Source organism: Phacochoerus africanus, chromosome 3 (assembly GCF_016906955.1).
Source record: "Phacochoerus africanus isolate WHEZ1 chromosome 3, ROS_Pafr_v1, whole genome shotgun sequence".
Classification (NCBI taxonomy): Eukaryota; Metazoa; Chordata; class Mammalia; order Artiodactyla; family Suidae; genus Phacochoerus; species Phacochoerus africanus.
In genome coordinates this window covers 169,618,065-169,644,686 of record NC_062546.1, presented here as the reverse complement: position 1 = coordinate 169,644,686, position 26,622 = coordinate 169,618,065, and the positions used below count along the sequence as shown (strand labels likewise).

Here is a 26,622-nt window from a genome sequence, read left to right as displayed (position 1 = left end):
AAATGAAACAGAGGGGTTCCCATAGTGGCACAGCAGAAACAAATCCAGCTGGGAACCGAGAGGATGAGGGTTCAATCCCTGCCCTCACTCAGTGGGTTAAGGATCCGGTGTTGCCGTGAGCTGTGGTGTAGGTTGCAGACGCGGCTCGGATCCCGTGTTGCTGTGGCTCTGGTGTAGGCTGGCGGCTACAGCTCCGATTAGACCCCTAGCCTGGGAATCTCCATATGCTGCAGGTGCGGCCCTAAAAAGACAATGAATGAATGAATGAATGAATAAATAAATAAATGTAACAGAGAGTTTGAAAGTAAAGCTATAGAAAAAGATGTACCATGGAAATGTTATGTCATACAAGTAGACTTTAAAGCAGTATCATTTCTAGAAATATTTCATATTAATAAAACAATCAATTTATCAGGGAAACAAATCAGTCCTAAATTTATACACATCTAGTAACAGTTTCAAAATATATAAAGGAAAAATTGACAGAACTAAAAGGAGAAATATATCCATAATCACAGTGGTAGGCATCAATACACTTCTCTCAACAGCTGATAAACAAGCAGGAAGGATACTGAATATCTGAACAATATAATCAGCAAACCTGACATAACTGATTTATACAAATTACTGCATCCAACAACCAAAAAATAGACATTCTTTCCAAGCTGTGTTCTAATGCAAGTCTCAATACATTTAAAACAATTAAAATCATATGAACTATATTTTATAACCACAGTGGAATAAAATTAGAAAGCAACAAAAAGTAATTAGAAAAAACACCCAGCTGTTTGGATCTTAAATAATTTTATAAGTGATCCATGAATCAAACAATATATCAGAACAGAAGGTACTAAATACTTAAATTGAAATGTTTAGGAGTTCCCTTCATGGCTCAGTGGTTAATGAATCCGACTAGGATCCATGAGGTTGCGGGTTCGATCCATGGCCTCACTCAGTGGATTAAGGATCTAGTGTTGCCATGAGCTATGGTATAGGTCACAGACGTGGCTTGGATCTGGTGTTGCTGTGGCTATGGTGTAGGCTGGCATTATAGCTCTGATTCAACCCTTAGCCTGGGAACTTCCATATGCTGCAAGTGTGGTCCTAAGAAGCCAAAAAAAAAAAAAAAAGTTTAAAATATTTAAATTAAAGCATATCAAAAATTGTGGGATGCAGGTAAAGTATAAAAATAGCCTTAAACTTTTGTCATAAAATGATCTACCCTTTAGCTCTACCCCAATAACTTTATATTTTGAAAAGGCTGAAAAATCAATCATCTAAACTATCTTAAGAAACTACTAATTACGGTAATAATTAACTTGAAAAGAAATAGAGCAGAAATTGGCACAATATTGTAAATCAAGTATTCTTTAATTAAAAACAAAAAGTAATAAGCAGAAAAAATCAATGAACAATAAATATACTAACAAGAAAGATGAACACAGCTGTGAAGATGATTTATCTTTGCAAAGATGGTGATAACATTGATAAATCCCTAGAGCAAAACTAATTAAGAAAGTGAGAAAACACAAATGGCCAATATTAAGAAAGAAAAAGAAAACATCATTACATATCCTAATTTAGGTTTTAAACATATAACTAAAGCTATTCTGAACAACCATATGCCAAAATTTTGATATTTTAAATGCAATGGACAAATCTTTTAGTTAACCTTACACAAAAAGAAATAGAAAGTCTGAATAATTTTATGTCTATTAAAATGGGATGTTACCAAAAATGTTTCCACAGAAAAACTAAAGGTCAAGATAACTTATCCCAGGTATTTAAAGAAAAAAAATTTACACAAATACTTCAGAAAATAAGAGGTGCATTTATCAATTCATTTATTATGACTTGCATAACATAAATACCAAAACTTGACAAAATATAAGGAAAATCATAAGACATCTTCACTATTAAAATATAGGCAAAATCCTTTAGAAAATTAGCAATTAAGTGATATGCAGTTCCTTGTGGAAAATTATAAAACATCTTCATTATTAAAATACAGGCAAAAATCCTTTAGAAAATTAGCAATTAAAGTTAAGTGATATGCAGCGGGTTAATGATCTGGTGTTATCACTTCTACGGCTCAGGTGGCTGCTCTGGTGTGGGTGCGATCCCTATCCTCAGAACTTCCACATGCCATGGGTGGCGAAAAAAATATATATATAAGTTTACTGATATATATTAAAGGGCCATCAGGAGCAGTTCATTTCAGGAATGGAATGGTGATTTAACACTAAAAAGATCAATCCTTATAATTCATTACATTAGAAAAAATACTTAAAAATCATTACATTAATAGGGAAAAAAAGAGAAAAGTTCTATCTTCTCAATCAATAGTGACAGAAGAAGCCCTTGAAAAACTCCAACAGCCATTGATGAAAAAACTCCCAGCAAAGTAGGAGTATAATGAAAGCTCTTTAATCTGATAAGAAGAATCCATAAAAACCTAAGAGCAAACATATTAAGTAATGGGTACACAACAAGAATGTGCACTGTTAGTACCTTTACTCATTATTGAACAAGAAGTAGTCAGTATGGTAAGGTAAGGAAAAAAAAAAATATAAGGCCTATACAATGGAGAGAAAGGTGAAGGGGAAACTGTTCTTATTCACAAGTAAACCCATACAGATAAACTATTAAAATTAACAGCAAGGTCACTATTCAAAAATTAATTGTACTTCTATAAAATAACATCAAGAAGAGAAAGAAAATTTGAAAACAATTAAGAATAGCACTAAAAAACATCAAATAAGAAAGGATAAATGTTAGATGTGCAATAAATGCACTCTAAAAACTTTAAAACTACATACATATTATCTAAATAAACAGATTGATATACCATGTTCATAGATGAAACACTCAATTTTATAAAGTGTCAATTTCCCCCAAAATGAGCTATACAATCCCAATCAAAATTTCAAGGGTGGGAGTTCCCATCATGGTGCAATGGTTAACAAATTTGACTAGGAACCATGAGGTCGAGGGTTCAATCCCTGGCCTCGCTCAGTGGGTTAAGGATCCAGCATTGCCGTGAGCTGTGGTGTAGGTTGCAGACGCAGCTTGGATCCCACGTTGCTGTGGCTCTGGCGTGGGCTGGCAGCTACAGCTCCAATTAGACCCCTGGCCTGGGAACCTCCATATGCCATGGGTGCGGCCCTAGCAAAGACAAAAAGACACACACAAAAAAAATTTAGGGGTGTGTGAGTGTGAGTGTGTGTGTGTGTGTGTTTGTAAATTGACAAGCTGATTCTAAAATTCATATGGAAATGAATGAATTCCCATCGTGGTGCAGCAGAAATAAATCCGACTAGGAACCATGAGGTTGTGGGTTCGATCTCTGGCCTTGCTCAGTGGGTTAAGGATCTGGCATTGCCGTGAGCTGTGGTGTAGGTTGCAGATGCAGCTCGGATCTGGCATTGCTGTGGCGCTGGTGTAGGCCAGCTGCAATAGCTCCAATTAGACCCCTAGCCCGGGAACCTCCATATGCTGTGGGTGTGGCCCTAAAAAAGACAAAAGACAAAAAATAAAATAAAATAAATAAAATAAAATAAAATTCACATGGAAATGCAAAGGATCAAGAATGGCCAATTAATATTTTTTAAAAGTATAAATAAATAAGAGATTCAATCTATCTTATTAAAAGACTCACATAACGAATAGCAAGTTCAGAAATCGGCCCATACACATCCAGTTACCTGACTTCTTATACAGATGACCCTGCGATGAGGTGGGGAAAGGATGGGCCTTTCAATAAATGTTGCAAATGTCAACAGGATTTCCACATTAAAAAAAAAAAATTATGATCCCTCTCTCACATCATACCCCAAATTCTAGGTAGCCTGAAAACCTAAACATGAAAGGGAAAGTAATAAAGCTTTTAAAAGAAAACACAGAACACCTCACGACCTTGCAATTGGTAAAGGTTTTCTTAAAAGGACACAGAAAGTTCAACCATAAGAGGGAGGGGGGACAAATAGATGTGTATTATGTAAATATACAAACTGGATTTTAAAAAGAACTTTTGTTCATCTAAAGGTACCATTAAGAGAGTGAAGAGGCAAGCCAGAGAGTAAAATATTTTTAACACAGGAATTTATACACAATGTATAGAAAGAACTCCTACAAATCTGTTTTTTAAAAAAGATAACCTGATAGAAAGAAAATAAACATATAGACAGATGTTTAACTTCATTAATTATCAGTGAAGTTAAAATTAAAACCTCATATGGCTCTACATACCCTACGTAAATGAAAAAAGACAATAACAAATGCTACTGGAGATAGATAACGGGAATTCTCATACATGCTGTAAGGAACGTAAATTGGCATAATCCCTTTAGAACACAGTTTTAGCAGTTTCTTCCTAAGCCAAAATAAATAAACCCAGCAATTCTACTTCTAAGTATATACCTAATAGAAATGTATACATACATTAATCAAAATGGCAGAATTATTTGTAATAACAGAATTGTTTGGTAGAATTATTTGTAGATACATGGCAGAATTATTTGTAATAGACCAGAAATAGCAAAAAAAAAAAAAATCTAAAAACAGAAGGATAGATAAATTATGGAATAATCACACAATGGAAAACAATACAGCAATGAAAATGACTGATCTACAACTACATAGGACAATACGATTGGGTCTCAGAAATGCAATGCCAAGCAAAAGAAGCCAGAGACAAAGATCATACACCCTGTATGACATCATTACATAAAATTCAAAACTAAGCAAAATTAATCTACAGTGTTAGAAATGGAAATATTCTTCTTCTTTTTTTTTTTTTTTTGATTTCTAGGGCACATGGAAGTTCCCAGGCTGGAGGTCAAATCAGAGCTATAGTTGCCGGCCTATGCCACAGTCACAGCAGGGATCGAACCTATATCCTCATGGATACTAGTCGGATTTGTTTCCACTGCTCAATGACAGGAACTCCAGAAATCAGGATAATATTTATCCTTGGATAGACCTGCGTTTGCCTAGAGGGATGGGAAAGGAGTGGGATGGATTGGCAACTTGGGGTTAACAGATGCAGACTATTGCTTTTGGAATGGATAGGCAATGAGATCCTGCTGTACAGCGCTGGGAATTATATCTAGTCACTTATGATGGAGCATGATAATGTGAGAAAATAGAATGTATACTTGTATGTGTAACTGGGTCACCATGCTATATAGTAGAAAATTGACAGAACACTGTAAATCAGCTATAATGAAAAAAAAAATTAAAAAAAAATTTATCCTTGGGTTGGTGATGAGTTGTGATTAGATAGGAGGTACTAGTAAATATTCTGTTTCTTGCTCTGTGTATTGGTTATACCAGGGTTCGCCATGCTCTAAAGATTTCTGCACTTCTTTAAAATGTATATTCTACTTTAAACAAAAGTTAACTTAAAAAAATACATGAAATTTTCTGGAGGGCAAGTTAATACTTGATTTATAGATCTCTATGAATTAATGCATGCATAATAACAGCCAAAATTTTTTTGAAAAAGAACTGAGGACCTATAAGACAACAAAATGTTCTTAATTAGAATTATATTAGTTAAAATGTACAGGTGCAATGTGTACATTATAACTAATGTAAACAGTACAGAAGAAACAAAAAAATAGAACTAGAATGAATAGAAAATGACAGAATAGATATAAGATTTTTTTTTTACTCTGGTACAGATAACACTTCAATACATAAGTACATTTACATGTGCACTTAAATAAATGCATTAAACTTATAAGAAACAAAAAGAACATTATCTAAAAGGGACAAGATGCTTCTTTCAATGCTATTAATTCAGAGTCATTTTGCCTCTCTGGACTTCAGTAACTGCCTTTAAAATGATAGGTCTGAAATAGGGTATTTACTATGATTATAATGAAATTAATTTAAAAAAATGGAAATTTTGGTCAGGAGAATAGCAATGATGAAAGTTAATTTTAAAGCCTAAGCAATATGCAAAATAATAAAGGTAGAAACAGTTATCAGGTTTACCAAGCATAAAACATGAGGCCAGTTTTGAGGCCTCATAAAGTGACCCAGAGGAAAAGAAAGACTTAAAAGGTAGCAGAATTCTACAGAGGACCTTGGTTATTAAGTTGATGGGTGAGTTTCCTTGGAGTCCTGGAGATACAACCTGTAGCAAGATGCCACAAATCATCTCATTTCTACCTTAATAGTCAACTACAGGTTGATGAAACTTGAACACTGTATAATATACAATGATTATGTTATATAAAAATCTAAGTATTCTGAACCAGTGTAATTCAAACCCATGTAACTCAAGGTCTACCTGTGCCTCTTTCTTCTCTACAAACTATGGGAAAGTTTAACAAAGTTTAAAACAATTCTATTAGATTATATCTTCAACTTCTTTCACTAGTACAATATTGATGAGTATTTCATTATTTATTTCTAAATGCTTTACTGTTGCAAGGAAGCGGACCAAATAAAAATTATTCAAAGTCCAACTCAGGTAGAAGTGTGCAAGTCAATATTTAAACAAGTTTTGAAGCAATTACCTTGCAAATGGAAGACGCATCAATTTGCACTGTTTACTAACCCGTTTCTTCTTGCTACTTGGCAACAGAAATGGACTCTGATGGAACTATTTTTAAGAAGAAAAAAAAATGAAAAGTGAATGAAACTTACAATCTCATTAGGTCATGCTTGTTAATAAAGTACCCAATTATACAAGTTACGGAACAATTCTTGCATTAGCCTTCAATAGTTGAATGAGAATAATGTTAATTAGAAAATAAGGTTAAATACATTTCATTCTCACTCATGCCATTGCTACTAATACTTTGGTATATAACCTTCTAAGTTTTTTCCTACGCATTTGGATAAATGCATATGTGTATTATCCACACATATACAATATTTCTACATACATAGTTGACCCTTGAACAGCACGGGTTTGAACGGCATAGATCCATTTATATATGGATACAGTACTACATGATCCCCAGTTGGTTGAATCTGAGGCTGTGGAACCAAGAATATAGAGGAATCATGGATATGGATGGCTGACTATAAATTACATCTAGGTTTTCAACTGCATGGAGGGTCAATGCCACTAACCTCCACATTGTTTCAGGGTCAAGTTATGTGTGTGCAGTATGCTCATGTCTACATCTGTATTATGCAATATATTATTGCATCTCATAATACTATTTTTAAATAGTCTTCTAAAATTCAAAGTTGGGGTGATTTTAATATATCTTAAAAATTTTGGTTTGTCTTATCTACATTTTCTAAATTTTTTGAACAAATTTTAATTAATTTATAAAGACCATAAAATTAGGCACAACAATGTTTTCCTATTACAGTACTAAACTGTAATAGTAACAGGGGTATGGCCAAACTGACAAGCTGATTTTAAAATTCATATGGAGGGAGTTTCCATCGTGGCTCAGCAGTAAGGAACCCAACTAGTAACTATGAGGACATGGGTTTGATCCCTGGCCTCGCTCAGTGGGTTAAGGATTCGGTGTTGCCGTGAGCTGCAGTAGGGTTGCAGATGTGGCTTGGATCCCGCGTTGCTGTGGCTGTGGTGAAGGCTGGCAGCTTCAGCTCCTATTCAGCCCCTAGCCTGGGAACTTCCAAATGCTGTGGGTGCAGTCTTAAAAAGGTAAAAAAGGAGTTCCCGTGGTGGCGCAGTGGTTAACGAATCTGACTAGGAACCATGAGGTTGTGGGTTCAATCCCTGGCCTCACTCAGTGGGTTAAGCATTGCCATGAGCTGTGGTGTGGGTCACAGACGCGGCTTAGATCCTGCGTTGCTGTGGGTCTGGCATAGGCTTGCGGCTATAGCTTCGATTAGACCCCTAGCATGGGAACCTCCATATGCTGTGGGAGCGGCTCAAGAAAAGGCAAAAAGACAAAAAAAAGAGAAAAAAAAAGCTAAATAAATAAAATGCATGTGGAAATGCAAGGGACCTAGAGTAACTAAAACAATTTTGAAAAGGAAGAAAAAAAGACAGAGGACTATAGCAATTAAGACAGTACAGCACTGGCATAAAGACAGACAAATAGATCAATGAAATAGAACAGAGTGTAGCAACAGACCCACACAGATTTGACACATGTGCAAAAACACAAATGGGGAGCCTAGACTTCTACCTTCACTGGGCCATAAAAGGTAATGTCCTCCAAATCTAAGGCACTGTCAGCAAAGGATGAGGGGAAAGCTGGATAGCTTGACTTCCAGTTCCTCTTGGTAATAACAAGAAGCCCCCTCTCCTTTTTCCTCTAGGGTGCTGACAGAAGAGGTCTAGCAGAAAACCAGGATTCTCACCACTCTTCAATGTAACAATCTCTCCCTTTATTATTCCCCCAATCCCAGTGTCCGTGAAGGCTATAAAAGTCATAAGGCACTCATCCCTATCCCAGCCAGGGTTGCCTCAGCCTGAACTCCCAGCCCCACCCACCAGTTAGGAGAGAATCCTTCCCACCAAGGTGTCAACAAAGACTGAATGGGGAACCTTAACTTCGATCTTCTACTTGGCAGTAGGTGTCAATTCCCTTTACCACCAGCACGGTGTCAGAGGAAGCTTGTTAAAACAGAAGGTTTAATAAGATCTGGAGTCTCTCATCACACCAAGAATTAGGAAAATCTAATTTTGCATGTGAAAAGACAATCAATGGACATCAAAGGATTTTTAAAGCAACTATCATAAAAATGTTTCAATAACCAATTTCCAAAATGTTTAAAACAAATGAAAAAAAAAAGTAGAAAATCTCAGCAAAGAAACAGAAAGTCTCAGTAAATAACAGATACAAAGAAGAAGCAAATGGAAATTCAGAACTGAAAAATACAATAACCAAAAAAAAAATAATAATTTAAAAACAATGTGCTCAATAGCAGAATGGAAAGGAAAGGGGAGAAAAACTGTGAACTTGAAAACAGAGAAATAGAAAGTACCCAATTTGAGCAAGAGAAGAGACTGAAAAAAAAAAAATTTAACAGAGAGATTTGTGGTGAAATAATACAGCCATCATGTCACTGGAGTCCCAGAAAGAAGGCAGGGCCAAGATAATTTTGGAGAAATAATGGCTGAAAAGGCTCCAAACGTGGCAAAAAACATCAGTCTACATAATGAAGGTGAGGGAATCCTGAAAAGGATAAACTCAAAGGAATCATGTCAAGACACATCAAAGACAAATTTCTCAAAACTAAAGACAAAGACAAAAATCTTGAAAGCAATATGAGAGAAATGACACCTTACCCAGAGTTAAGAATGAATAAAAAATAAGTAAGTATCTGGAGCTCCAGTGTGGCTCCAGGGGTTAAGAATCTGACTGCAGCAGCTCTGATCCAGTCTTGGCCCAGGAACTTTCACATGCAGCGGGTGTAGCCATAAAAACAAATAAGTAAGCATCCATCTCACTCAAAGTTAGAAAAGCATCAATAAAAGAAACCACATAAAAGCAGAAGAAAGGACTTACTCCTAAAGATAGAAGCAAAAATTAGTAAGCTTGAAACACAAGAGTAGAACTCAAAATTAAATCCAAAAGATAGTTCTTTTAAGAAAGAAAAGAAAAAATAGAAAACCATAATGACCTAAACCATAGTGAGGTGTGTGGAGGAGTGGCAGGAAAAAGCCCAAACATACAAAAATAGTCAACAGAGGAAATACAACAGACCACTTTGGTCAACTCTATGCAAATCAACTTGAAAACATGGATGAAATACTTTTCTAAGGAAATATAACTGAATAAAGTGACCACAAAAGAGAGAAATAAATTTCCTAAGCAAACTCATATCCACAGAAGAAAGTTAACAAGGAACAACCATCCCCACTATGCAAGACCCATGTCCAGATGGTTTCAAGGAAGAATTCAATGAAACCTTTAAGGAAAAAAAGAATTCTAACATTGTTATCATCTTTGCAGCACATAGGAAAAAGAAAACTCTAAATTCTTTTTATGAGTTTAGTATATATAACATTTTTATTAATGTAAAGACTTTACAAAAAGAAAACTTCAGGAGTCCCCATTGTGGCTCAGTGGAAACAAACCCAACTAGTATCCATGAGGATCTGGGTTTGATCCCTGGCCTTGCTCAGTGGGCTAAGGATCTGGCATTGCTGTGTCTGAGGTGTAGGCCGGTAGCTGTAGTTCTGATTTGAACCCTAGCCCAGGAACTTCCATATGCCGTGGGTGCGGCCCTAAAAAGAAAGAAAACTTCAAAGAAACCTCACTTATGAATAACAATAAAATTCCTAAATAATATATGGCAAAAAGAACTCAGTAGCACATTAAAAGAATAATAAATCATATCTGAAGTTTATTCTAGAATTGCAAATTAGGAAAACTACTAAAATAAGTCATCATATCAAACACTTAGACTATAGATCATCACCATAGGTGTTAAAAAGGTGTTAAAATTTGACATTATTTATCATTATTTTTATTTCAAAAGCTCAATAACAGAAATAGTACAAGATAAATAAGTACCTCAATCTCTAAAAAAAAAGCATTATTCTTTATAGAGAAACACTGTTCAACATTTATTTTGTAAGTATTTATTGCATTCTACTATGTTCTAGATATTACTCTGGTATAGACAAAAATCCTGCACTCAAGAAGTTTATATTCTCATGGGATACATAGTAAAATTACGTTACATAGAATTAAGTGCTAAGGAAAAAAAATTAAAGCAGGGAAGCAGAAAATGCAGTGTTGGGGCAGGGGTGGGAATGGATTCAGATCTATATAGGATTGCCAGGGAAGGCTTCACTGAGGGACTTTTGAGTCAAGATTTGAAGGAAGTAGTAAGGGAACTACTATGTGAAGGAAGAACAAGTACAAAGGCCCTGCAGGGCAGCTTGCGTATGTCTGAGGGAGTAGGGGGAGCTCTGTGTATGTAAGATGAGTGAGGAGGGGAGGGAGAGCAGAGGAGGTGAGAAAAAGAACAGGAGTTTCAGTTTGCAGATAATATCAGGAGTAGATGAGGTGGGAAGCCACTGGAGGGTTTTAAGCAGAGATTAACATTTTTGCAGGATTGCTGTGGCTGCCATGCTGAGAAGAGAATATACAGAGGCAAGGGCAAAAGCAAGAAGCCCAAGCTGGGCTACAACTACAATAATTGGCAGCTTGAATACGGGTAGTAAAGGTGAAGGTTGGGAGAAGTGGTAGAAGTCTGGACTGAGTTTTAAGGCCTTGCTAGAAGGATTTGCTAAAGGGTTAGATACATAGTATACAGAAAAGATAGGAAATAGAATTGTAGTTACCTGAGAAGAAGACCCCAAAAGGAACTGGTTTGGTGGCAAATGTGAAATTTGAGATGCCTCTGAGACATCCAAATAGAGATACCAAGTCAGTAGTTGGACATGTATTGTCTGGAGTTTCACAGAGATGGACAGGCTGGAGATGCAAATTTGGGAGCTGTCAAAATTTAGCAGTGATTAAAACCAGGGGATTCTCATTTAGGGAACAAGTAGAGACAGAATAGAGAAGTCTAAGAACTGGGTCCTGCTGGACCCAAAATTTAGCAGTCAGGAAAATAAAGAAGAACCAGAAAACAGACTGACAAAGAACAATCAGAAAGGTAAGAAGAAACTTAGGAGAAGCCATGTGAAGATAACATAAGGACCAAGACATTTCCAGAGTAAAACCTGGATCTAGCAATACGGAGATCAATTTTCAAAGAGCAATTTTAATGGAGTGGTGGTGAAAACCCAATTGGTATGGGTTCAAGAGAAAATGAAGACAGTGTCAACAATCGTCTCAAAGAGTTTTGCTGTAGAGGTAAGGAGAAAATGAGACAGTAGCTGTGGATGTGGGGGCATAACTGGAATAAAAGGTTTTATTTCCTTATTTCCTTCCTTCCTTTCTCCCCCCCCTTAAAGATGGGAGATAACATTTTTGTATCCTGATGGGACTAATGCAGAAGGAAGGGAAAAACTGATAAAACAAGGGGAAAAGGCATTATACACTAATGTTAAGCCAATAGCAAAAGACAAACAAAGTGTCCAGCAACAGGAGCCTCATTAAATAGATTAAACAGTCCAATTCTAGATCTATCCTAAGCAGCTCCACAAAGGAATAAGGAAGCATTCTCTTTAAGTATATTGAGAGAGCTTCAAGACATGTCACATAAAAAGAGTAAGGCGTACAACAGTTAGTATAGTATGTTACCTTTCGTGTAAGAAAGAAAATTAAGAAAACATTTATATATTGTTTTAATACAAAGAAACAAATGAAAGTAATTACCTGCATGAGGTGAGGGGAGAGAGGAGAATGGAGAAGAAAGTAGGTAAAGGCAGAACAGACTGCCTTCTATAGATTTCATCCTATACTTACTTACTTGTTTGTTTATTTATTTATTTATTTATGTCTTTTTATCTTTTTGTCTTTTAGGGCTGCACCAGTGGCATATGGAGGTTCCCAGGCTAGGGGTTGAATTGGAGCTGCAGCCACCGGCCTACGTGGGAACTGAGCCACATCTGCAACCTACACCACAGCTCATGGCAACACCAGATCCTTAATCCACTGAGCGAGGCCAGGGATGGAACCCACGTCCTCATGGACGCTAGTCAGGTTCTCCAACCACTCAGCCATGACGGGAACTCTTTTATGTTGTTCTGATATTATGACAACAAGTCTCTATTACCCACTGTCCTCCCACCAACCAGGAAGAAAAGGAATTGGAAAACGTGATGTGTAAAAGTTAGTCTGGTAAAGAATAAGAAGTCCAAGAAAGTGAACACCAAAGTTGTATGCTATCACTTTATCCTCCAGCTTCTGCGTCTACTTACTCTCCATTTTTCACTTTTCCTAAATCCACATACTGATCTTAGCCTTCTTCAAGTTCTCCAAAAATAACTATATAAAAGGCTGGAACAATGACTTTACTGGGTATTTAAAAACAAAAACAAAAAAAAACTAATGGAGGGCAGGAGCTTTACCTCACATAACTCACAACAAAACAGCCAAGCTGTGCTTTTGGGCTGTCTGCTCTCCAAAGTTCCTTGAGGTATGGGTGATGACCTGCTCCCCTTCCACATCTTGCCAGTTAGCTTCTTTCTCTTACTCTCTAAGTTAGTTCCTGCACTGACTCTACACTCTCAGCAAAACAGAGCCTCCTTCCCAACATCCCCCACTATCCACACACTCCATGAAAAGCATCCCCTTTCCTTCCAGGGTGCAAATATATAAGGCTCAACTCTGCTCACTCGTTGTCCTAGGTAGCAAATTTATAATGCTTACTAGCTATCCCTCCTGTGAACATTATCCCATAGCGAGGAGATTTACACAAATCCCTTCTTCATCCAGATGTGGATTAAGTTAGGCAATAAAGTACCTATTCTTTGGCTAGCTTTTAGAAAAATTCTGACAGAGGTGCTAAACATCAACCATATTATTTGAAAGAACTCACTGTCTTCTTACCCGAAACATTATGCATTTAAGAGCTTTATAAATGACCTAAAATTTTTGTAGAGAATCTGCAGAAAATTTAGAAAACACAGGAAAATACACATACAATAAACAGATGATAGCTTACATTTATTGCACTCTTCCTATTGCCAGGACATGTGCTAGCCATGCTTGTCTCTTACGATAATTCTTTCTACATATACTATCATTATCTATGCTATGCAGATGAGGACACCAAGGTTCTAAGAGCTTCAGGGCAAGGTCAGTGAACCGGGAAGTAACAGAACTGGGACATAAATACAGGCTATTCCATTTAAAGCCACCCTCTGAGGCATTTAACTGCATCCAGAATCTATTAAGAAATGTATCTAACATTGGGACTTCACTAACCTTTCTTCACTTTATGTATTACGTATATTTTGCCTTCTCATTGGTTATTCCTTCATTGATTTTTCCTTCTTAGGTAATTGAGTTGACTTCACTAATATTTGATCCTTCTCCCTTCCTGGTTTTTCAACTGATTTTTTTTTCCTTGGGCTGGATTTATAATCCAGCAAAAGGATTCTTTAACTATTAATATTAATGCTTTGTCTACCATATGTTTAGGTTTCTATCGCTTACCTTTAATTTTTACAATTTTGAGCCATGTAGAAAATTTTTTGAGAACATTCATAAATAGCTTCTTTTATGGTTTTTATCTCAGTTTCTAGGTATAGAAAGGCCTCTCCTGCCTAATACAAATTCCTGTTAATTTCTTCTCATTTAAATGATTTCCTTTTGTAGATTTAGGTCCAACTAAAATTTAGAGAATAGTATACTTTTCCCCTAACAGTTTTTCAATTGTGTCCATCTTTTCCTTAGTAACAAATTCTTTCCTAATTTGAAATACTACTTTTCTACTAATACTAATGTCTTTTATATGTTTTGAGTCTGTATAGGGGCCATTATCTTCTCCTGAGCTTTCTAATCCTGTGCTAATTTTTCATCAAAAGGTAATTTTCATACAAAAATCTCAATAACCCATTGTACCAATGTCAATAATTTCAATCATCAATTATTATAAATAATGTGCTGTTAACCAGTTAAAATCAATATTATTACCATTCCTTTGTACAAAGTTTAAGATACAAATCTCTAACCTTGATGCTACTTATCTCAATTATCTTTAGTAATGTTAAGAAAATTATACTACTTTGACATAAATTCTGCTTACCTCAGAAAGAGTGCTCATTTCAATTGCAGTTATCAAGTTATTGTTCATGAGTGCTTCTATTTCTATAAGCTTCTTATTCTGAAATAAAGAAAGACCCTTTTACTCAATTAAGCTTTGGAGTTTATTATTAGACCATACATTTATGAATATACCATCAGATGAAAAGACTTAAGAAATAACTGAGATCATATTGAACTAAAAAGGTGCTACACTGTATATAGTTCAAGTACACACACACATCTTGAATACTTCTGAGCTATCAATCAAATTTTTCCTACCTTTTTTAATCTTTTCATAATAATAATACCTCATATAGCAAGTGAACATAGTTTGTCAGCCATAGGAACTTAACCTTGGAGAAGTAGGATAAATCATTTTTCCACTTTAAAATAAGTTCTATTCTTTTGGAGTCAGACCTATAGTTGCAACCCAGTTAATCACTCACTCTTACTGCTCTGCCTATGAACAGAATTGGAAGTTGGAAGGTAAAGCAATGACTGTATTCTTCATTCTATTTGCTTGTAGCCGGTGGAATGTTGGCACTAGAGGGAGAATACACTCTGGGAACACCCCTCTCCTTTCAATTTACTGGCGGAATTATGCCCATCATCTTAAGATACATGTGTGTGGTGTGTGAGAATGTGTGTGTGTGTGCGTCTATTTTTTGTCTGTGGCATGTGGAAATTCCAGGACCAGGGACTGAACCTGTGCCACAGTAGCGATCCAAGCCAAAGCAGTGACAATGCTGGACCCTAACCCACTGAACCACCAGGGAACTCCTTTAAGATATATTAATATATCAAGTTTTGCTTATGATAAGCAACCAAATGTTGATCAAGGTATTATACTGGTTTGTAGAGCTACAAGCACAAATTTAGAATGCAGATTTAAAAATACCTGTTTTAACCCAAATGTCCATCGACAGATGATTGGATTCGGAAGAGGTGGTATATATACACAATGGAATACTACTCAGCCATAAAAAAGAATGACATAATGCCACTTGCAGCAACATGGATGGAACTAGAGAATCTCATCCTGAGTGAAATGAGCCAGAAAGACAAAGACAAATACCATATGATATCACTTATAACTGGAATCTAATATCCAGCACAAACGAACATCTCCTCAGAAAAGAAAATCATGGACTTGGAGAAGAGACTTGTGGCTGCCTGATGGGAGAGACAGGGAGTGGGAGGGATCAGGAGCTTGGGCTTATCAGACACAACTTAGAATAGATTTACAAGGAGATCCTGCTGAATAGCATTGAGAACTTTGTCTAGATACTCATGTTGCAACAGAAGAAAGGGTGGGGGAAAAATGTAATTGTAATGTATACATGTAAGGATAACCTGACCCCCTTGCTGTACAGTGGGAAAAAAAAAACAAAAAAACCAAAAACCTGTTTTATTACCCATTACCAGTTTACCATGGGACACTCCTTCGATAATTTATTTATATAATTACAAATTTGAAAAACATTTTTAGAGATTCTATAATAATATAGTTTTAGAATTCAGACACAATACAGTTTCCATACCAAATTATTTAGCTTCAGACGAAGAAATGTGTTCTCAAAATTCAGTTTCTCCACTTCTTTTTGCAATAGAGTCTTTTCAGTTGTAATTCTTCGAGAATTCTCTTTCTCTCTACTAAGAGCTTGAGCTAATGCCCTGTTGTTGTGCTTTAAAGAAATTTTGAAAATAGAAGAATTGTCTGTAAAAAAATTTTAAGAATTAATATTGACCTTATATCTTAATACATTTCTATATTCCTTAATAAAACTGTTTTGGAAAAAAAAAGTATTTCATTTTGTAAGTTTTAGCTGAAAGTTAGAAAAGAGAATGACCACACAGATGAAGTTTTGAAAAAAATGTATCCAGAGTTTGGAACTGAAGAGATAAAGCTAGAAGAAGATGAATAAGAGTGGTGAGAATTGCAGAATGTTTGTGAATACAGAGCTAGGGATAAGAGGACTCAAACACAGTATTCTAGATAATTAGATCAGGCACAAAAACTAAATCTTGGTACTTGTTGCCCTACCATCCTTTCTACATTTGACTAGGATGCTGAATGTAGAAGCTGATCCCACAACTCTAAGTGGAGACGGCCCAGAGAAATTAGGGTAGCCAATCTGGAAAAATTTTAGAGCTAGTTTCTGTGGCTCCAGAACTGAACAAATCATGTTCCCAAAGTCTACTTTTCAAAGCCTCAAGTGAAAGGCAGTGTACTCACTATAACATTGAATAGATCACCTAAACCCTGTGGAATTTTCTACCTCCACCCCAAATATCCTAGCTCTTATTTCTAAGCATCCATTGCAATCTAAACTTGACCTCTTCTCTTTACAAACACTATGTAAATATAACTTAAATCAGAAACAGTTTCCTGTTGTTAGCAAAGAAACTTGATTGGGAATTCCTGGTAAAGTTTACATTACATGCAGTGGTCCTTTAGTACACCTAAAGCATAATTATATTTTCAAAATTCTAAATTACACGCCAGTAGCCAATAACATATTCCACTGAATAAAAATATGTAAAATGTGTTTTATAATAGTAATATGTTTTTATTTATTTTATTTTATTTTTATGTCTTTTTGCCTTTTCTAGGGCCGCTCCTGTGGCATATAGAGGTTTCCAGGCTAGCGTTTAATTGGAGCTGTAGCCACTGGCCTACGCCACAGCCACAGCAACGCCAGATCCGAGCCATGTCTGCAACATACACCACAGCTCATGGCAATGCCGGATCCTTAACCCATGGATCGAGGCCAGGGATCAAACCCACAACCTCATGGTTCCTAGTCGGATTCGTTAACCACTGAGCCATGACGGGAACTGCAATATATTTTTATATAATAGTATTAATAGTTAATAGTAATAGTAGTAGTAATAATAGTTTATAATAGTGAAAAATAAGTAAATAAACAAATAAATACACACACACATTTTGCTTTTTAGGGCTATACCCGTGGCATATGGAAATTCCCAGGCTAGGGGTTGAGTCAGAGCTATAACTGCCAGCCTACACCACAGCCATAGCAACACCAGACTGGAGCTGCATCTGTGACCTACACCACAGCTCATGGCAACACTGGATCCTTAACCCACTGAGCGAGGCCAGGGATCGAACCCGTATCTTCATGGATCCTAGTCGGGTTTGTTACCACTAAGCCACAACAGGAACTCCCAATAATATTTTTTAAATACTCAAGGACAGTTGGGCATCTAAAAAATAAGCGTCCAGAAAGTACTTTGTTTCTGGCACAGAGAAAGTAGATTCAGACAGCCACCTGTGACATAGCAAAGGGAAATAGCCTAGAACCAGCTTAGGACTTCCAAAAGCTACAGGATAATAATATTTTCCTGTTGCACTCATATACTTATGAAGTATATTCCTTCATAGTAGTGGGTATGCAATGGACCCGCCAAAGAGAACAGGAATTGCCACTATAGGCAGTGGTCTAATATAAAACATGGACCTAGAGACCTGGGTAGGGGCAACATTATGATTTAAAGATACTCAGGAGACTTGGCTATTTCACAAGGCATAATTACCTTTCACAGGTGCTTTATCAGCAGGAAACCTCTCCTAATCCTGCTAAGATGGAGATGAATAACTGAGATAATTTTCAGAAGTAATAAAAATGTATCTTGGGGAGTTCCCCTACCTTTTTTTTTTTTTTTTTTTTTGCCCCTCTGATATCTTAGCTCCAGAATCCATGAAACCCCATCTCCAAAGTGCTCAGTGTCCTCAGGATGAGCTTTGGATATAAAATCACCCACCACAGTACCCGATCTGGGCCAACCGCCTCTAGATTACCTATCATTCAAATGCAATAACAGCATGTCAGAAGGACACTCTGTCACTTTTTAAAGTTCTTTTTCAGAAATCTCATGTCAGTATTTTCTTTGCAGTGTAGGAGGTAGCTGCCATGGGCTACCCAGGCCTCACTGCTGAAAATTCAGTTGTTATCACTGACAGTAAATCATCACAACTATCCAATTAATAGGAGCTGAAGGCAACAGGCAGGATTGAATGGAGAAAGTCTCCTTTAACAGTCATTTTAGTCATTTTCTATACTTGATAAAATAAAGTATCAAATACTATATCAATTCTCCAGAAAAAGAATAAAAATATGAGTATATGTTAAGACTAATGACACTTACTTATTATTTTTGTTTTGATTTTTGAGGCAAGAGAAACATTCAACTTGGCAGTCTTTGAAATTCTTTTCTCTTTCACAGGTTTCTTAATTCTTGAGGTAAAAAGTGAGCTGGTTTCCATAACTGGGTACTCCATCACTGAAGTAAAAAAATGAAAAGAAAGCAGGAAATTATACTATTGATTAATAAAGGGAAAAAGGGAAACTGATCAATACATTCTAGAAAGTAAATCATGATTAAATAATATACTTGTACATAAGTACTCGCAAAAACCCTCCATGTAAAATTTGAAAGTATGAATGCAATCAAAAGTGGTTTAAAAGTAGAATCCTACAAAGGCAAATGGCTTTTTTTTTTTTTTTTCATTCAAACCTATATCATTATATCTACCTACCAGGAGTTAGGCTAGGCAATGGGGACAGAAAACAGGTTTTGGCTGCATAGGAATGCACAGTCATGGAATGCATGGTCCAGGGTAGACAGACTCTATTGTGATACAAAGTAATAAGTATAACTTTAGAAATATGCACAGAAGAGACAGACCTAATCCCATGGGGACCGTTCCCACTTCATCCTCAGACATACACTCCATTTCTCTTCAGCTTCTACCAAAAAACTCCTTGAAAGAATTGTCTATACTCACAGTCTCCAACACTCCTATGAAGCTCCTTTGCTTAGGCTTTCACTCTGTTCCAACAAGTCTGCTTTGCCAAGGTCTCTAATGACTTCCACACTGCTAAATCTAACCGTCAGTTCTCAGTCCTCATCTAACAGCAGCATTTAATGCAACCAATTTCTCCTTCCTCCTCAAAAACCATTTTCTCGGCTACAGAACACCAAACTCTTGCCTCCCCTCCCTCACGCCCCCCAGTTACCTAGCTGTTCCTTCTCAGTCTCTTTTACAGATTTTCCCAACTTATAATAGGTTCCCTCTTTGGATCTCTTCTCTTTATCTACCCTCACTCTTCTGGAGATCCTAGTCATGGTTTAAAATACTACTTAGATGCCACGAACTCCAAAATGTATGGCTTTGGTCTATATCCCTTTCCTGAACTTCCCTGGATTTAAACAGTTTTCTATTCCGTTCTATTTGGATAACTAAAATAGCATAACTTAACCTGCCCAAACCAGCTTTACGCAGAGCCTTCCCCATTTCTGTTAATAGCAACTCCATCCTTCCAGGTGCTCTGGTCAGAAACCTCTCACATCTCAACCTACTGTCACAATGCATTTAGAATTGGACTACTTCTCAGTACCTCCATTGCTACCAGCCTGGCTAAGGCACTAACATGTCTCATCTGAATTATTTTGAGAGCCTCTTACCTCCCTACTTCCACTCCTGCTCTCACTAGTGTATTAACCATACAATCTAAATAAAACTCTGCACTACCTGCTCTTCTTCCCATCTCTAATAATTTCAACTCCTCCCTCTCTCCCCCTAGGATATTCCTCTCAAGTCACACTGGCTACCAAGATCTAACTGTTCCTGGTGTATGCCAAGCATTCTTCAGCTTCAGGTCCTTTGTACTGGGATACCCATTCCAGGGTGATTTACCATATGGAGATTGAGTACAATCATCCCTTGCTATCTGCAGGGAACTGGTTCCCAGGATCCCCAAACACCAAAATTCATGATGTTCAAGTCCCTTATATAAAATGACATATTATATACATAAAACCTATGCAACTTCCCTCTGTATAGTTTAAATTATCTTTAGATTATTTATAATACCTAATACAATGTAAATAGCTGTAAATGCAATATAAGTTCTACATAGTTGCCTGTGACTGGCAAAATCAAATTTTGCTTTTTGAAACTTTCTGGAATTTCAACTATTTTCCATTGCTGATTTGGTTGGTTGAATGAGTGGATTTAAATTCCACATAGGAACATATAAACAGTGGTTGGATTGCATTGGTGCCCCAGTTCTAATATTTCATAGCTATGAAATCCTAGCATCTCCAAGTCCCAATTTCCAAAGTTAGAAAATTATTTTAAAAAATAAGGGCATCTCGGAGTTCACGTTGTGGCGCAGTGGTTGACAAATCCGACTAGGAAGCATGAAGTTGTGGGTTTGATCCCTGGCCTTGCTCAATGGGTTAAGGATCCCGCGTTGCCGTGAGCTGTGGTGTAGGTTGCAGAGGCTGCTCGGATTCCCCGTTGCTGTGGCTCTGGCGTAGGCCAGCGGCTACAGCTCTGATTTTCGACCCCTAGCCTGGGAACCTCCATATGCCGCGAGAAGCGGCCCTAGAAAAGGCAAAATAAAATAAAATAAAATAAAATAAGGGCATCTCAGTGTAGGGACTTAGCCAACGCACATACAGTGCCTAGTACTGGACCTAGCACATAATCAGCGCGTACAAATATTACCTATGTATTATTACTCTGGAGCTCTTGTTTGGCTGGCATCGGCTATGTCTAAACCAGAACTACTCAGTTTCACATCCAATTCTCCTGAACTTATTTCCCATCTAGGAAAATCATAGTCCCTACTGCCTACAGAAATCCTTCCTGTGCGTCAAGACCCAACTCAAGTTCTAAGTTCTTCCCAGTCTTCTATCACCCCTTCGCCTTAGCCAGCCCCCCTTCTAAAAGACAGGGCTCCTCCAAGAACTTGGGTAAGCAGTCTCTAACGTTCATTCAGCATATTCACTGAGCGCTCACAAAGAGCCAGATACTGTTCTAAAAGCCAGGAGAAGAGCAGTCATAAAGACAGAAACTCCTCTCCTGCAAGGAACTGGCTTTCTGGCTGGCGGCTCACCCCTTCACGGAACCGAGCACTCAAACCCGAGGGGAAAGAGTCAGCGACTTAGATCCAAATCTGGGCCTTTCCTCAAGGAATCCCTCGGGTTGGCGCCCGGGCCACGGTCCGGGAGATCCGCAGCGGAGTGGGCGGGGTCGCGCAGGGCTCGGCGGACCCGAGATCCGGAAGGACAGCACCGGGAAGTTCGGCTCGGGAAAGGGGTAGGTCCTCCAAACACGGCGAGGCCACGCCAAATGTCGCAAACCACTGACTTACCGGTTCTTCAGCGTGGGGTAACCACCACCCAGCTCCAAGAGCTCGGCGTCCACCGCCAGCGTTTCGGTTTAAACTCCGTAGCCGTTGGCGGTTACGGCATCAGCCAATTAGGTCCCGACAAACCGGCGCAAAGACGCTTGGTTACCAGGAAGTGGGCGGTGGAAGGGCGGGACCTCACAGCGAACGCCTGAAGGGGGCGTGGCCAGCGAGACTGGAAGGGGGCGGCTTTCAGATTACCGTGGACCTGTCGTGCTGTCTCGACTCGTTTATGAAAAAGGAAACACACCTTTGACAAAACGCCCTTTATCAATCAGACGTTTAAAAGACTTGCTAGCCACTAGAAGCCTGTTGGAAAGTTTTTGCTGTTTCCGACATCACTGTGAGACTGCTGGCCCACATTTCACCCAGTCTTCAGCATCTTTGCATTTCTTTGCATTATTGATGCCAGCAGCGTTAATTACTTTTCACTTAAAAGCCCTCCCTGCTTTTCTTTTAACGTTCCAAGGGGAAAGCGACAATGAAATTTCATTGAAAATCCTGGGTCTCATTAATTCCTAAGTCTTACACTAATGGTTTGTTTTAGCTAAATATACAAGAATGGCATTTTCTGTTATTCATTACACAGAAATATATATATTAATCACTTTATGTTCCAAGTCAATTCGCTTAGTTTCTTTTCACACGTGACTTTCATAATCTATGCAAAGAATCTGGAAAAACTATACAGAAAATGAAATTTCTCCTTTGTATGCCACTAAGACTAAAAATGAAAACAGCTTGTTAAATCTAGGTTTTAATAATTAATTATACAGGGATGCAGTCAACTTCATGTTCCTGTCAGTATCTTGTTCATTTGGGGACATTTGAAAATCACAACTTTACATTTTACTTCAGAGAATCTAGACAAATCATGCAAAACTGGGTTTTGAGTTAGATCTTCAGTATAATATATTTCAAGGTTGGTCTCAAAAGAGATGTTGCTAGTGATTCTTGTGTAACTAGAAAAATATTTATTGATTGCCCACCTGCTAAAGTTACAGTGTTCACTACAGTAAAACTTCAACAATAGAGGTTTTAAAAGAAATATATCAATTACAGAAATTTCTGATTATCTAGGTGTTAGCTAGCACTATGTTTTGTTTACCCAGCCTGACATGTTAAATGCTCAATGTGTGTTATAGGTACCTTATTTCAAAGCAGTTGAGAGAATTTAATGAACCGAATGCTTTGTATATTGTAAAAAGCTCTCAAAAATGTAACTGGTCATCATACACAACCATAAACTTAAAAGCTATAATTGACTAGGCTGAATTTAACCGGATCTCAGATTGCTTTTAGGTCATTTGCCTCTTGGATGGAGGCAAATGGATAGTGCCACAAGCCCTGGACCAGGAGTGTGAACATACAGTTAGTTGTATCTTGAACACATGTTACCTTTGGATTTTTTGTTGCAAACTCCCCATCTATTAAAAAACAAAACAAAACAAACAAACAAAAAAACAGTTAAAGTAAATGTGGCACAGTGGTTTAAGGATATGGTGTTGCCACAACTATGGTGCAGGTTGCAAATTCCGTGTTTGATCCCTGGCCTGGGAATTTCCGCATGCCAAATGGGTGCAACCAAAAAAAAAAAAAAAAATTTAAATGAGTTCACAGTTGTTTTGTGATACTCCTATACAGGGCACTGGTGTTGCTCCTTTCCCTTCATCTCATTTTTGTACTCATTAGTTACCTGATTTTCTCTACCTAAGGGTAGATTCCAGTCAATTATAATTTGATTTTCCTGACTCACCTCCCCCTCCAACACACACACAACAAAAAAGAGAAAGGAGGGAAAAGGCGAATAGGAAAGCTTCTTGCTAAACAACAACAATCCCTTTCAATATCTCAGTATTACTAAAACAAAAAATCACCCCAGAAAAATAGCCCCTGAACAGGAGCCATGTAGAAGCACACTGCAAATCAATAAACCAATGAAACAAAGTAGAAATAATATATGTACATTCTATTAAACCATCTGACCTGATAATCTGTATCAGTCTTCCAGTTTGAAAAATTAATCCAAGAAAAATTAACCCAGGCTGATAGAAGCAGAACAAGACATTGGGTTATTTAAAGCATCTCTGAAGGGGATAAGAGATATAGGCTTGAAAAACAGGCAGGAACAGGGGCCCTTGGCAGCAGACAAGAACCTAGCCACGATCATAGCCTGTGAGGATGCTGCTGATCTTGGACAGCCAGCAGTGGCCCTGCATACTGCTGTTGGGACCATCACTGCCGCTACCACTGGGAAAAGTGGGCATGGCTGTGTGGCAGTGCCCCCATCCCTACCACCTGGCATCACTAGCTCCTGTTGCTAGGCCTGGATTAGGTGTGCCTGAGTGGTCAAGCCTGGATCACAGGCTACTTACCCAGCTGCAGGGGAATCCTGAACATTCAACCTTTGTTTGGCTTTATTAGCTTCTTAGTGAGAGGTCATCTCCATCTCTGCCTCCCATCTGGACTCAGGAAGAGCATTTTGAGCTAATCGGCCAAAAGAAGGAAAAAGGTTTGTTTCAGTATTTGACGCTACTTTACTACAACCATTATTTCTATTCTCTTTAATAAAAAGACTTCCTGCTGTGCCATTGAGGAACAGGTAATAATTGTAATAGCAGCGGAAAACATTTATCAAGTGCTTATCCTGTCCTAGGCCCTGTGTCAATCCCTTCACATGCCTTTTACATTCTCACAAGGAACCTATGTGGTAGGTACTATTATTTCTTTTTCATGGTTGAGGAACCAGAGGCACAGACAATTTAAGCAACTTTTGCAAAGTTTAGTAAGCGGTTCAGCTGGGATTTAAACCCAGGCCATGTCACCTAGGCCTCTTTGAGGGAATGGAAGAAGTGACTTGTCCTCTGCCATTTTAGTTTCCAGGTATGATGTCCATCATGTGAATTTCACCAGGCTGCCTGCTTGCTGGTCTCCTCCTTTTCTTCAATATACATTTTTGGGGAGTCCCTTATGGCATGATGCTAGAGGTGCAGATGAATGAGGCTGATGAGCAAACTGTCCATTCCCATTCATTTCCGTAAGTGGAATCTGGAGGTAATTTGAGATTGTCTCTTTGATTTAAGCAAGACAGGGAATATGTAATAGGGACACCAGGCATTCTTCTCTCTGATCTGGGTATAAGTATATGTGGAAGGAGGCGTCTCTGGGGAAGGATAAAAAAAATCAGGGTCTTGGTCTACTGCTTGGCTGGCGCCATAACTTCCAGCAGTAGTTTTTATTGTAGTGCTTTCACCAAGATTTACATAGTCCATGCACTGAGAGACAGGGAGGGGTGGTGGGCAGTGTCTGCTTCCCAACCTCTACCTGTGCCTCCACAGGGAGTTCCAAAAAGGTTTGAACATTTCTTTCCCCAAAATTTCCAGTGATAAAATCCAAACCATGCAAACTGGAGGCTTGGCCAGAGGCTTGAAGTCAGCTGTTGTGCTCACTAGCTTCATTATGACTTCCTTTAACGTGCGCTGCCCAACAACACGGAGTCCCAAAGCCCCCTTCTTAAGAGTTCTCTCCACGTGGATATTCCCAAGAGGTCTCTGTCCCCACACTTCCATATCATATAACCCTTTCTCCCTTCTACTAATCACTCCAAATGCAAAGGAATAGCAATTGTGGAAAATAATGAATTCTGCTGAAATTTCTGGAGTTGATTAAGTTAAGGAGGCAGTGTGTGTAGGAGCACAAGGAGGCTGGAAGGTTGAACCCCGGTGGACATCAATACATGGAGAAAAGATGAAAGGGCAGCAGGAAAGGCAGTGAGAGGGAGGAGGAGGCATCGGCCACACAGAGGACAAGGGAGGCGCTCCTTTCAAAGAGGAAACAGTTCACTTGGTCTTGGGCAGCTGGAGATGTGAGCATGAATAGCCCTGGGGGTTAACAGTTAGGATGCAGCAGAGAGGATGCAGAGATGAGAGAGCAGGCAATTCTTTGAGGATGAAAAGAGAAGTGACAAAAGCTCCAGGGCATCTAGGGTGGAGGGAGGGTTTGTATTCTTTGTATAAGCTAGAGGAAAAGTTGGTAGAAAGGGAGAATGGATGGAAGGAGGTGGGTCATGGTGGAGAAGAGTTCCCTGGATGTGGAGGTTGGAACAAGGGCAAAGCCATGGGCTTCAGGATTGCGTCTTCCTCTGGAAGAAGAGATGAAAGACCAGCTGTTGTAGATATAAATGAGTTTGAAAAGGAAAAGTGTTTTGTAAGTTTTCTTACTCATACAAATGTAGAACTATTATCTATCATTTTATTTAAAAAGACATCTCTACCGGTAAAGCTTTTTGATAGTTTTAAGTTATTAAAAACTAAGGCAGAGACATTATTTAGACATGGACCAAAACTTCCTTCTCTGTAAACAGTTTATCTAACAGAATGAAAGGAAATAATTAGTTTGTGCCTAAAACTCTCAGCTCCTATTGTATGCAAAGTTAGGGCTTCTTAAGATACAGTTAGTCATAGAAAAAAAGTAAAACACACTGGTTTAAACTGGGTTGCCTGCTGACTAAAGCATTTTAGAATTTGAGAGGGAAAAGATAAATACACTTGATTGCAGATTCTCCCAAAGTAAAAATTTAGACAATGAGTATAAACAAACCCAAACAAACAGTCATCAAAATTTTCTTAGCCAAAGCAGGAACTTGTAAGTAGCTAAATATTTCTAACAGTTGGCTATTGAAAACTTTGCTACATTCACCCTTAAAGCAAACATGAAGTATTTTTCTCAACTAAAGGACAACTCACAATTTTTTTTTTTTCTATTTCTTGGGCCGCTCCCATGGCATATGGAGGTTCCCA

General features: G+C 38.0%; 1 protein-coding gene across 2 annotated transcripts in view; it reads right to left on the bottom strand.

Annotated features, from left to right (window-relative positions):
- The window catches only part of SGO2 (shugoshin 2), a 54,558-nt gene that overhangs the window by 18,497 nt on the left and 9,439 nt on the right, over window positions 1-26,622 (bottom strand). The window contains exons 2-6 of one of the 2 annotated variants that reach the window (XM_047773178.1): window positions 24,199-24,310; window positions 18,771-18,905; window positions 16,142-16,317; window positions 14,602-14,679; window positions 6,528-6,613 (exon numbers count right to left, since the gene is read on the bottom strand). In XM_047773178.1, the coding sequence (XP_047629134.1) occupies window positions 6,528-6,613; window positions 14,602-14,679; window positions 16,142-16,317; window positions 18,771-18,905; window positions 24,199-24,223 (500 nt within the window). In that variant the 5' untranslated portion in view covers window positions 24,224-24,310. Of the gene's footprint in view, window positions 1-6,527; window positions 6,614-14,601; window positions 14,680-16,141; window positions 16,318-18,770; window positions 18,906-21,787; window positions 21,906-24,198; window positions 24,311-26,622 lie in introns of those variants that run through there. The other variant, XM_047773179.1, reaches the window with a different exon arrangement.